This window comes from Panthera leo, chromosome C1 (assembly GCF_018350215.1).
Source record: "Panthera leo isolate Ple1 chromosome C1, P.leo_Ple1_pat1.1, whole genome shotgun sequence".
In the NCBI taxonomy this organism is placed as follows: Eukaryota; Metazoa; Chordata; class Mammalia; order Carnivora; family Felidae; genus Panthera; species Panthera leo.
In genome coordinates this window covers 53,123,989-53,137,342 of record NC_056686.1, presented here as the reverse complement: position 1 = coordinate 53,137,342, position 13,354 = coordinate 53,123,989, and the positions used below count along the sequence as shown (strand labels likewise).

Here is a 13,354-nt window from a genome sequence, read left to right as displayed (position 1 = left end):
ACATTTCAAGAGTTACCTACCTAGTTTGTGATAACAGCTTGTCTAGAAACCCCTTTTTCTTTCTGATATATATCTTTCTGTTTCCAATGCTTTAAATACCAGAGTTCCAATAAAAGGGGAGAGGTTGGTGCTACAGGGAATAAAATTGGCTGAGCTGTATAGATTATGAGGTTCATGCCCTTATATTATATTCTAAAGTTATTTTGACTAGATAGCAAAGTATAAAAGGAAGCATCTTTAGACATTAGCTTTAAAAGTATTTGTAATTAGCAAAACAGCTAGATGTAAATTGATGCTTCTAAAGTATTTTTTTAAGGTGTTGTGTTTTTTCTCCTTTCCCTTGAGGTTTGGTTTTTATAGCGTTTCTTCTGTTGACCCAGTTTCTTACCATCATATTTGTACAGAATTGTTGGGCTGCAGTTAATGAGAGATCAAGGGGCTGCTGCTAAAGGAGACGAGGAGAGAGCCTGAGCCCACAGGCAGACGCAGCCACTGAGTCTGCTGTAGCTCTGGGCTCAGGGCCAGGCAGTGTGGGGCAGCAGTTTCTAAGCCCAGTCTGTAGAGAATGAGGGAGCTCTTTTATAACTGACTCAGGGGAATGTTGCAAACATTTATTAATTTTAAAAGTACATGAATACAGAATGCCACATATTATTAGAACTCTCATTATTATTATAGTAAGTGATATTGGGAGGCAGTATGGTTTTCTTCCCTGTTGTCCAAAAGTGTATGGTCCATTTTTGTTCTTTCAGCTCTCATTCTTTCACCTCCTCAGTAGCTCTATCTTGGTTTGAATCTTAACTCTGACTTTTACTGAGTAGCCCTGAATCAGACTAAATCGCGGGAGGCCACAGTTTCTTCACCTGTAAAATGGCAAAAATATTAATTACGTCATTAAGTATTAGGATGAAAAGATAATAAATGTAGAGCGTGTCAGCCTGATGCCTGACACTTAACCCTCAGTAAATGTTAGTGTTGTTGTTACCATTATTCTGTACTTTTGTATAAAAAGCTTTGATCTTTTATCTTTGATCTTCCTGTTTTAAGTACTAAAATTTTAGAATCAGACCTGTGATAGAATACACACAGATTCATGATCACAAATAAGTTATGCTTCACTATGTATGTGTCAGTGCCCATTCAAGTATGAGTATGTATAAAGAAAGTCTAGGCTTCCAGGCCAGCCCACAAAGGCCAATTCACGGATGGAAAACTATATAGTATACCCAAAACATAGTCCTAACAGTACTGGATCTAAAACTCATTTGCTCTTGTTCCCAAGAGATGATGCCCTTTGAAGTTTACTCCCTCTTCTCTGTTACAAGGAGGAATAACCTCTGGAGGGGTTACCCCAGATATCTTGAGAGGCAGGAATCAAGGAGTTCAGCGAGATGTCAGCATGCCGAGGCATCTGTCTCTTTTTCACTCGGTGTGTGCATTGGAGAGAGTTCGTGCCTGGACGGGCCGAGCCTGGGAAGATCCCTGTCAGTGTCAGTTGTGCTCCAGATATCTGATTTGGGAAATTCCTATTACCTCATATTTTCATATATTTTTTGGTTAGGTTGCCTGTATCTTAGTTTGAGGCCTGGTCACAGATGAAAGTATCAGTAGTAATTATTTGCAATCACCTTCTCTGCTTCCCCCATGCTTTTAGATTACAGGTCTGTGTAATTTTAATTATGGGCTCAGAAGTGAATGGAAAGGTGCTTTCCTGGCTTTATAACCTCCTTTATCTCTCTAGTTCTTCTTGTGTCAAAGGAGGCAGTTGGTGGGGCAGGGAGACAAGGGAGCACTATTGGACTACTTTTGTTAAGCATATATCTTCTTGTGAGTTGGCTACTAATAAAAAATATGATAACTATACAGAGTACTTACAAGGTGTATCTATTAATGGTAACAGATTTTTATCATTGACAAAAATCACTTTGGTTATTTATTCCAACACATGATTTTGTGTGCTACTGCCAGGAACGCCTTTGCATGTAATACATAATCACAGTGTTAGAATTGTTTAAACATTTTCTGTAGGAGACGGATTGGGGGTTTCCTGAACTCCAAGGATGTTTCTGACTATGATTAGCAAGGTGCGCTTCAGGTGGGATCTGGGAACCTCTCAGCTCACGTATTTTTTCTTTTAAGTAGGATTTGTTAAGACTGTCATAGACACCGTGATGAGAAACATTGTTAGACTTTTGTTGTAAAATGTTTTTAATCTGGTTTGTCAGGAGCTATAGTATATATTCCTGGGGAGCCATAGTTGTTAATTATCATGATTAAAACTGCCTGACTGAATATGGTTGGAAGTCATATTTACCCTAAGAGGATACAAAATGTGACCTAGATTCTTTGGATAAGAGGATTTCTTGTCTTTGTGTATATCATGCTTTGGAAGCAGATGGCCTAATGTATCTATCTTTAATTTTCTGATACGTGTTTTACTTTTTCCCCAGGTATCTCTCCTCTGTGTCACAACCTTTTTGCCCTGTATGATGAGAACACCAAGCTTTGGTACGCTCCGAATCGCACGATCACAGTTGACGACAAGACATCACTCCGGCTCCACTACCGGATGAGGTATGGGTGCCTGCTTGGCTTCCTCTTGCAGGGGGAGGATGACAGTTAGCTTGGAGGCCTGAGTCACTTACTAAGAAGATTTGTAGTCATTTTGTAATTGGTAAGTTTTATATTTGCTTGGTATGAGAAAGGACTTCTTCAGTATTTGGAATGCAATTCAAGATGAATTTGATCACTTTGCCACATTGTAGAAAAGAAATCATTATGATGCAGAGGGTATTTTGAAAAGAATTAGTGTACTATGGCAGAGTTTTTCAAGTGATGAGTCATGGTTATGAGTTTAATTTCATGAGTTGTGACCAGAATGTTTTTGAAAAAAGAAACAGGCAAGAATAAGTAATATCAGCATATATACATATCCCAAGAATATTGTTTTAAAACTTCTGTTTGAGATATGCAAGTGTATATACCAGCTCATGATACAATAAAATATTTCTTCTTAAGAGTTGCAGCTAAAGAGTTTGAGAAGCACCGCCTGAAGTGGTTCCCTATAAATTCCAGGTTGCTGTTGCTCTCAAGGGGTAGATGTTTTGATTGACTCCCTGAGAATTTTTGCCTAGTGGGTGGGACTCTCATTTTTCTTCTGATGGGTATTGCCTTTTCTCTTGTATTGTAGACTTCCTTAAATGTCACATAGTCTCCCAAGGTGTCATAGGCAGTCACTACTTCACTGTAGTGTCTTGAGTTGATAAACATTTTTGCGCTGTTACCTAGAATTGAAAATGTTTGTTAGATACTAGTTAAGCACAACTGAGTGTGCTTTTAGCAAAGGAGCTTATAAACAGGGTGAATACTTTTTGAAAAGGATCTTGACTTACATAGATGTGATGAAACCGGCAGTTGCTGATGGAACGTAGGGACCTGCTGGAAACACCCTCAGGGATCTCAGAGCCTCTCCATGGTAGCTTAGATGCTGCTTCCTTCGGGAAGTTGGTGGAGTTGCTAACATTTTAGAATGGTCTGGGTGTTTTTCTCAGCAGCAGTTGAACCAGATCTGCTTTCTTTGATAATCATTCTAGGGCTGACTATTTTTTTCTTTTTGTACTCACCCAAGGTCTCACCTTAAGAGGAGAGGTGTGTACCATGTGAGATTTCTCGCCCCAGATTTAGGGAGACATTCACCCCACCCAGCTGAGCCTTCTGACTATATTTGGATTGTTTTTCAAAGTGTAATCTTGCTTTCTGTGGCCTAGGGGTTGTCTGTGTGAACCAGCATTGAAACGTGTTATTTGCAGCCGACAGTCTAGGAAGGGGGCATGTCACCGAATTCTAGTTCTTTCCCTCTAGGTTTGTCTACTTGGCTCAGAATTTGGAATGGTAGAACTTGGGACTTGGATAAGACCTGAATTTACCTAGTTCAAGTATTGTTAATTGTTTAGGGGCAAACTGATGTCCACAGTGGAGAAGTGAGTTACACAAAGTCACACACCTAGTGAATCCTCTTGTCCGCCCCAGAACCCTCCTTGAGGCACTCGTCTTTGTGGATTGTGCCAATACCTCACTATTAGGGGCTGTCTTTGCCTCCTCCCTGTTCTGTTAGCTGCCAGGAAGTGCACAACTACTTCATTTTTGGCACCTTGACTTTGTACCTGACATCGAGCTTCAACAGGATATTGCTTTGTTACCACAGGCCCTTTGAACTTGGAAGGAAAGATCCCACCCTAAGCTAAAACATTTGCATTACAACAAACTACAAAAACTTTGAAACCTCCTAATCTCACCACTGTAGAAGGTGTCATATGAAAACAAATGTTGGCGACTATTTCAGTGGAATCCCAGCTCTATTTTGGGAAACACTCTGCTTCAATTATGAGATTCTGTTTTTGGATCATGATTTTTAATGGTTATTATTTTATAATGTATCTTAGTATAAGATAAGCATATTCTTTTTTATGAAAAAGAATATTTCCTTTTTCATTCAAATGAATTTCACTATCTGTTAGTAGAGTTCTGTAGAAACCTAAGGAGAATTCCTTGTGTATAATATCTAAACATAAACTTAGAATATGCAGTCATCTGTAATATAATTTTCTCAAAGACTTGCAAGGAAGTCGTATCTCCTTGATAGGTCTGTCTACCTCTCTCCCCCTCCCTCTTCCTTCCTCTGTCATTCCTCCATGCCATTCTGAAAAGAATCTACACAGCTATCATACTATATTTATTTATGCCATTCTTTATTTTTTTCCATTAGCATGTTCCAATCCTAGGAATTTGTGTGTGGCCCCAGTTTGATGAACATCTTGATGATTAATTTTAAAAAGGAACGTAGAGCATCTTTCCATGTGTCTGTCGGCCATCTGTATTTCTTCTTGGAAAAATGTCTTTTCATGTCTTCTGCCCAGTTTTTAATTGAGTTATTTGTTTTTTGGTTATTTGTGTAAATTCTTTATTTTGGATCTTAATCCCTTATTGGATATATCATTTGCAATTATCTTCTCCCATTTAGTAGGTTGTCTTTTTGTTCTGTTGAGGGTTTTCCTTCCCTGTGTACACCTTTTATTTTGGTGTAGTCTCAATAGTTAAATTTGTTTTTGTTTGCCTTGCTAAAGGAGAAAAGGGTTTCTGTGGCCGATGTCAAAGAGGTTACTGCCTGTATTTTCTTCTAGGAATGTTACAGAATTGTTGAATCATTGTACACCTGAAACTAACAGAACACTGTATGTTAATTATACTTGAATTTTAAAAACATAGAGTGTCTGTCTTCAGTGTACCTTCTAGTTTTGTCTTATTAGGGTAAAATTAGGAAGGTGTTGATTTTGGTAGTCACTGATTTAAAGGCTTTTGTTTTTTGTTTTGTCATCTTATTAAATAGAAAGCTGTCAGCCTTTGACTATGGGCAATTTCTAGAGATCCAGCCTTGTTTTAGGCTCCTTTCAACCTTTACGGAAGTGATGGAGCAAGTTAGTTTGATCTCCTCAGCCTTATCTTGTCTGAACATCTTGCCAAAAGATTTCCAAACTGAAGCTGGTCTCACAGGGCTCAGATAACAGCCTGGAAGAATGTTTTTGTTCAGACCCGACTGGAGATTGTGTTTTGCCCAAAGGGAGTATGTTGGACCCTTGATTTACCAGGTCCAAGGACTCTTTCTCATAGAGACTCAGTGGGATGTGGCAGAAGAGGACCATGCCTTGGACCGGTTCAGGGAAAATCTGTCTTCATTGCTTCTCTTTCAAACAACCTCCTGCATCCTAGAGACTCTTACTTTTCCCAGGTACCCTTCCATGTTGCACATAATTCTCATCTTCTCACCACCTTCCTCCACTACCAAAAGGAATGTACCTGTCGGCCTGCCCTTCAGGGAGAGCCCTGCTTTGTTTGTTTGTATAAAGAGTACCTGGCACAGGGTAAGTGTTCGCAAGCCCTTAGTTACTGTCTTCATTGTCCTGTTCGTTGCCTTTTCACCTGTCTCCTTCTAGACAGATCCTGAAAACTTCTAGTAGATATCTGGTTATTGTGTGAATGATGAGAACTCTCCATTTTGGACTTGACTCAGTAGCCAGAGGAGTTGGCTGTGTCCTTGTCAATTTTTTTTCTGCCCCAATGTCAGATTTTCCTGTATTTGCTCAGTTGGTAGAGCCAGTTCACCCTTACTTCCTGCCTATCTTGGATCGCTGATCCTGGCTGAGTCCTCCCATCCTGTGCTCCGTCTGTCCTTGAAAAGTAGATTCTTCAGTCTAGGGATAGAAGTGCCAGCCTCTTCATCAGCAGATAGCTGTGGGCACCCGATCCCCTCTCACATAGGAGAGTGAGAGGACAATCCCACAGCTGTGGTTTATGCTGCATGTGGGCTCCTGGATAGGTGTTCTTTCTGTGTGTGAGTGAGAGCTACCAAAACCCACAGTCAAATTCTCAGTCACTTTCATAAGTCATAGGGAAGATGAGGTGTATAGAATCCCTGAAAGTTCTAAAATACTGATTTTACTTTTATACTAACTTCTGTATCCATCCTTCCCTCACCATGTTAATTGCTACCCCCTGAATTTGTTCATTCATTTCTTGTTTATTCATCTGACAATGATGTGTTAAGCAACTGTTATTTGCCCGGAGATTCAGTGCTGAGCAAGACCACTGAGGCATCTGCCTTCACAGAGCTCATAGCGTTGTCCAGACTATTGCCATAGGCATCTGATTTGGTCTCTGTCATTTCAGTCCATCTTCCATTGGGCTTTCTTCCGGGGCATCCTGTCTCACGTGATCTTGCCTTGCCATCTCCTCTGCCTGCTGTGTCTGGTCCAGGCTCTAAAGCTTGGGATTTATTTATTCTGGCCCCAACTTCCCTTCCCAACCCTTTCTCCCTTCCCCTGGCAGTAGAGGATGGTTTTTCCCTTGTTTGGCACCTCATCAAAGACTCCCTTATGTCCAGGGACATCTTATCTATTGGGCACAGTGCCTAGGGCTCATAATATTTTTAAAGACTCAGAAAAGTGTTTTAATTTCATTAAAACCAGAAAAAGAAATCCAAGCTGGATTATATTTATCTTTATATCAATGTGGTTGTAAAATACAACTTTTAATATTTTTTATATGAAGGAAGGAAAAACTGGCCTCCATGAAAGTCACATTCTAGTCCCGCTTATGAGACATGCCCCTTGTATGTTTCTTTATTGTTATTGTTGGATTTGACTGGTTGCCATGTAGACATATAGACAAGGAACTCACAAGAGTATGGAGACCAGGCCCTTTGAATCCCAGCCTGGCAAAAGGGCCTGCCATGTGTAGGCGTTGCAAATACAGCTCAGTGACAGATGTCTGAGTTTAGTGGCAGCACTTTTTTGGGAGGAAATTTTATTTGTTGCTTCTTTATGCCACGGTGGTTTTGCCAGCACACAGGCACGTCAAGGGAGAAAGACCCAGGTACCAGTTGAATCTGTAACCTATAGATGGCCTGCGCCAGCTTGGCTCAGTCACTTTCACACACTCAAGAACTCACTGCATTTCCCCTACAGGTGGCAGAGGCATGTAGTAGTTAAGAGAAGTGGGTTGGGGTCAGTTCACCTCACCTTTTGGAACCTCTGTTTTCCTTGGCTGTAAAATAGGAACAGTGAAACCTACCTTGAGCAGTTGCTGTAAGGATTAAATGGCATGAAGTGCTTATTAATTTTATTCACAGCACTGCAAGCTGCCGCTTGTAAGTAGTGCTCATGTATTTCTTCTATTTGTAACTCTATTCATTGTAAGATAAGCCATCAATTAAATAACAGCAGTCTGGGAAATAGGAAGCACTGCCACATTAACTGTGCATCTTGATTAGACAACGAAGCTACATTTTCTTGAATAGAAATGTTAAAATGTCAATTAAATAGGTCTTGGATTCAAGGCAGGATAGCATTATTAAAGGTAAAGGGAGTTGCTGGGCCAGCTCTTGCACCTAGTCAGCATGTTTTCCTATTTAGGAAGACGTAGTGGAAAGTCACTTTATCTCCTTGAGTCACTGACAGGTTCTGGCAGGATGCTGTTCACAGAGTGCTTGTAAGAGCGAAAAGAAAAAGGACCTTCTAACCAGTGACGTGCTATACAGTGGAAAAGCAAGCAAACGCTTCCTTTCCAGGGAAATTTAGCCTCCGGCATTGAGCACTCTGGGTACAACAAGGACACCTCTCCCATGCATTCGAATGTCCCCTTCCCCAAATTGACACTTATCTTCCTGCCTTCTAGGTTCTATTTCACCAACTGGCATGGGACCAATGATAATGAGCAGTCTGTATGGCGACATTCTCCGAAGAAGCAGAAAAATGGCTACGAGAAAAAAAAAGTTCCAGATGCAACCCCTCTCCTTGACGCCAGCTCCCTGGAGTATCTGTTTGCTCAGGTGAGAATTCTGGGCCCGGGAGAAGCTGGAGGGCCTGGGATGGCTGAGGCATCACAGGTTCAGACCGTCTGGTGTGGCTGGACTCATTGGTGGCTAGGATGTTTATGGCCTCCTCTCCTGCTCTGCTCTGTCTTATGGCTGTCCTTGCTGCCCTAGGACTTGCCCAGAACGAGGAGGGAAGAGGCAGCAGTTCGGCATCCCAAGGGGCTGGTTGTCCCACTTGGGGATTTTCGAGGCATCGCTTCTTCCCTGTTCCTTTCTTTTTCCCCTACCTCCTATCATTTCACTTCTCATCTGCAGTGCCTCCCGTGGAGAGAGCAGAGGGAAGCTGCAGGTGAGGGAGGATGTAGTTCAGTGGGGTGAATGGGGACATCTCAGCAGTCAGAGTAACGTTTGGGAAGGCAGGAGGTGGCCGCTCTGAGTCACAGCGGTAGTGGGGTGGGAAGATTAGACACTAGATAAAAGCCAGAAGAGAAGTTAGAGTCCCTGAATTGCATTCCCCAGAGATAACCAGCGTTTTTGGTGATCTGCTTCCTGGTGTTACCATGCAGGTATATATTGTGTACCGTGTAGTTTTTTGAAAATACCCTATAATTTTTGTAAACTGCTTTTTTGTCCATTCTATTGATGATCCTTCAGATGTCAGTTAAAAATATAAATCTATGCTGTTTTAATGGCTTCATAATCATTCATTCATTCAACAAATATTTACTCCTGTGTACTCTTTGCTGAGGCACTGCAGATACTATGGTGAACAAGACAGATGTGGTCTCTGCAAGCAGCAGATACAAAATCAAGCTGGGCAAACAGAAAACAAGTAAAATGATACATATGGAACACATAAGAATGGTCAGAAGTGCTATGAAGGAGAAAGCTTTTGTGATAGAGAATATAGGGAGGAGGTTTGATTGGGAAAGTCTGATTTAAATAGTGTGATGGGAGAAGGTCTCTAAGGAGGTGACACTTCTATGAATCTGGAAGAAGAAGGAGTCTGCAGTTCTAAGGAAGGAGAGGGGAAAATATTTCTTCTCCATTAGAGCAGTTTTTCAATAGCACTACTGACATTTTGGGCTGGATGGTTTTTTGCTCTGAGGGACTGCCCTGTGCGTTGTATGACATTTACCCACATTCCTGGCCTCCGCTCATTAGATGCCATCTCACCAATTGTGACAATCAAAACTGTCTCCAGACATTGCCAGATCTCCCCTATGGGGCAAAATCTCCCTGGTTGAAAGCATCTGATAGATAGGGAACAGAATGTGGGAAGACTGTGAGGCAGGTGGGAGCTGAGAGGAGAGTCAGTGTGGCTGGAGGAGAGGAGGGTGATGGGAAGGAGTGTTACTGGTGGGGCCAGCGAGGAGCAGATCATGTGCCACGTTGGTCCACGTGAGAGAAGATGCTGGTTTGGCTTAGTGGTGGTGGCAGTAGAGATTGGAGAAAAATGGTGGACCTACAATTAATTCAGGAGGGAGAATTGATTGGATTTGCTGATCAGTTGGCTGCGCAAGGGGAGAGAATCCGAAGTATCAAAGGTGATTTTGAGGTTTCTGTTTTGGGCCTTGTTTGATAGATAATGGAGTCGTTCCCAAGTAGAGAAGGCAGGGAGGAGCAGGGAGGAGCAGGTTGGAGAAGGGTTGGGAATGAGGCATTCTCATTTGGAGATGCCTATGGAGAGATTTCAGGTAGGAAGTGAGTATGAGGCTGTTGTCCAGAGGACAAGCCCTCATTTATTAAACTCGCCTCCTCTTTCTGGACATTTTTTGTTTTTCTTAAGTTTCCCCTATTAGGCTGTCACTGTTACAGTAACAGGTTGTTGTGAACAGCCTCCATATGTGTTTATAGATGTGTTCTATTTCTTTAAGATATACTTTCACGTGTGATTTTTATGTCCCAGTTACATTCCATTGCACAGCTTTAGTTTCTAGCCAGAAAACTGGCCATTTTCAGATTGATCGTTTTTTATTCAACCTCCCAGCTTTATATATTCAAAGGAATAGTGCACCATACTTCAAGAATAAGTATTGCATTAGAATCTGACCTCTCAGAGGTTCAGGAATGAGTTACTTGAGGTGGTTGTACAGTGATATTTACAGAAAATCACAGCCAATCAAAATAGTTTCAGATTCTGTTCTGCTTCTTCACACGTTGCCGGCAGAGATGATTCTTGTTGGTCCTTAGTAGTTTGTGGAGGTTGATGGTGTCCTGTTCTTACCGGAGAGAAATAAATCCTATCTGGGAAAGAAAAACAGCTGCAGTGAGAACCCTCCATCCAGAAACCACTAAACTAAAGTCCCTTCAGAGAAAGTGAGTGTCTCACTTATGTGGAAACAGCACCCCTAGATTTCACACTACCTCTGTTCCATCGAGAGAAAGGCTAAAGATTTCAGTGTGCTTGACATTAGTAAAGTTGAGTGGCTACAGCACAGTGTTGATGAACCATAGCCCTGGAGTCACATCTAGGTTTGACTTTCCCCCACCACTTCCTGGGTCCCAGCTCCCACGGCATTCTGTCTTTCCACTTGACTTTGTTCTTTATAACTATATTATATTATATAGTTCTATATTAAAGAACTATATTAAATAACTATATATTAAAGTTCTATCTATATTAAAGAACTATTCTTTATAACTATAACTATATTGATGTTCTATATTCCTGTTTGTTTATTCTTCTCAACATGGAATCTCCCTGAGGTCAGGAACACAGTTTGGCTTACTGCTATGTATACCCCTGGCCCCTAGAATAACATCTGGCCCATAATTGGTTCCCAGTAATCAATAATTACCACATGGGTGAGTGCAGTGATGTAACTTTTGGGTGCCTTACATTCCTCATCTGTTAGGTAGAGGTGGTGGATGATGTCAGCACCTACGTCATAGGGTTGTTGGGAGGATTGAATGAAACAGTAAATAAAGGGAACCTAGCCCACAGTCTGGCACTGGGGCTAGGGTTTCACAAAGGGGAGGTAGCACTGACATCATCATTACTCTGTACAAGACAGGTGGTGTACTTATACTCTGTATAAGACAGGGACTGCTCTTTAGCTTTTTTGTTTTTGAAGCCCTCACTGGGTCTTGGAATGCTGTGCACCTCCAACGGGAGCGGGGGGCGTATATTTTGGTGATATGTTTCACTACTAGAAACTTAACCAGCAGGTGTCGAAAAACTCCTGTGTGGCAATGATTCACTCGCCCTTTTTCTAACTCACCATCAGAATGAGGTGTGATGTGCTGTCAGTTATACAGCCAGTGCCTAGGCTAGGATATCTCAGTATATGTTTGTGGAATTAACGAGCCAACCCCAGCCAGGTGTCACCCTCCCTTGCCCTGGTGCTGTCCAAGCCCAGAACGTGGTGCTGGCCATGGTCATTTATAGGATAAATCCTGCGAAAGGGCTCCACGTATTTGTGCTATTCAGCAGCAGCTCGCATGGTGCTCGGTAAACATTTGTTAAATAAATGAAATTTATTCCTGGGGAGAACATTTCCTGAGCCCCCTTGTGCCCAACTTTTGAGAAGGAGCTTTGGTGCCAGAGAATCTATAAACCTCGTTCGTGTCATCGCTGTTTTTCTGGGTGGCACCTCCCTGTGTGGGGAACCTTTCTCTTAAGACTAGAGACACAGAAAATCTGGTGGTTCATTTCTTTTCACCTCTGCTCCTAAGGGACAATATGATTTGGTCAAATGCCTGGCTCCCATTCGAGACCCCAAGACCGAGCAGGATGGACACGATATTGAGAACGAGTGTCTGGGAATGGCTGTCCTGGCCATCTCCCACTACGCCATGATGAAGAAGATGCAATTGCCAGAACTGCCCAAGGACATCAGGTAAATCTTCCTGCTGGCTGAAGAGTTGATCGTGGGGACAGTGTTATTTTTATACGTTCCCTGACATCTCAGTTTAACCCCTGCCAGTTTTTGGCTGACCCCTGCTCTCTGCAGCGCCTAGATCTTTTTTAGAACATTTATAAAAGGTAGCACAATTACAATCGTGTCTTGATTTTGAACACGGGCTCATGACCTCAGAAATTTGCACTCCGGTGAAAGTTCTAGATGAGCGATACCAATCAAATTGGTGGCCCACATACCTGCCCTTTGCCTCTCTTCCCATGGTGGGCATTGCCATCTGTCACGGCGTTTTTTCCTTTTGTGCCGGAGCTGTCCTGAAATCCTTCTGAGTATTGTTCTACAGGCAGCTACTGTCATCCACAGCCTGAACTAGAGTTCACTAGAGAGCTGTTTATCTGATGTGAAGGATAGTACCTCAAGAAAATGGCATTTATTTAAAATAGCATTCATGATCAAGTCTTTGTGAAGGTGTCGTCAAACTGCATAATTTCTACCTATCTGTATAATATTTGTATGTATGTATTTACCAAGGAGTTTCTGTGAATGTCGTAAAAGAAGACAGATTCATTTTGAAGAACAAGTTAATATAGCTCTTTTATTTGAGATAGGCAGCATGCACCTTCCCATAAGCTTCCTTCTTGTATCTTGCCCTTGAGCAGAGTCTGGAGCAGGTGCCGGGCTGCCCCCTCAGTGATGCAGGGCTGGTTAGATACATGCTGTACTGCTGCTTTCTCTTTTTTCCGTGACTTTTGCTCCGGGTACCTCCTCTTTACTTTTTCATGAGACAAAGGTAAAAAATGACAGCTCTCCTCTGATCTTCCTCTCTATTACATTAATCTGAAATGTCACAATATCTGTTGGGGAAAAATTCTAAACTTTACAATTTTCCACTGTCATGAAACCATTCGTGCAGCAGGGATTACCCAGGGCCAGATGCTGTCTCAGGCCTGAGAGTATTAGGCAGACTGGTCTCTCCACTGGTTTGGTTTCCAGTTTGTTCTTTCTTTCATGGGTGTTCATACTGTTCTTAAAACCGGCTCCTTCCAGCAGTCTGTCAGTTTGTCAAGACTCTTGTTAGTCATAGATACTTTCCTATTAGCACCCGCATAAGTAATTGATCGTT

At 42.0% G+C, this 13,354-nt stretch overlaps 1 protein-coding gene across 1 annotated transcript in view; it reads left to right on the top strand.

Annotated features, from left to right (window-relative positions):
• The window catches only part of JAK1 (Janus kinase 1), a 129,556-nt gene that overhangs the window by 83,855 nt on the left and 32,347 nt on the right, over positions 1-13,354 (top strand). The window contains exons 4-6 of the mRNA XM_042952011.1: positions 2,451-2,574; positions 8,230-8,383; positions 12,047-12,210. Of these exons, the coding sequence (XP_042807945.1) occupies positions 2,451-2,574; positions 8,230-8,383; positions 12,047-12,210 (442 nt within the window). The remainder of the gene's footprint in view (positions 1-2,450; positions 2,575-8,229; positions 8,384-12,046; positions 12,211-13,354) is intronic.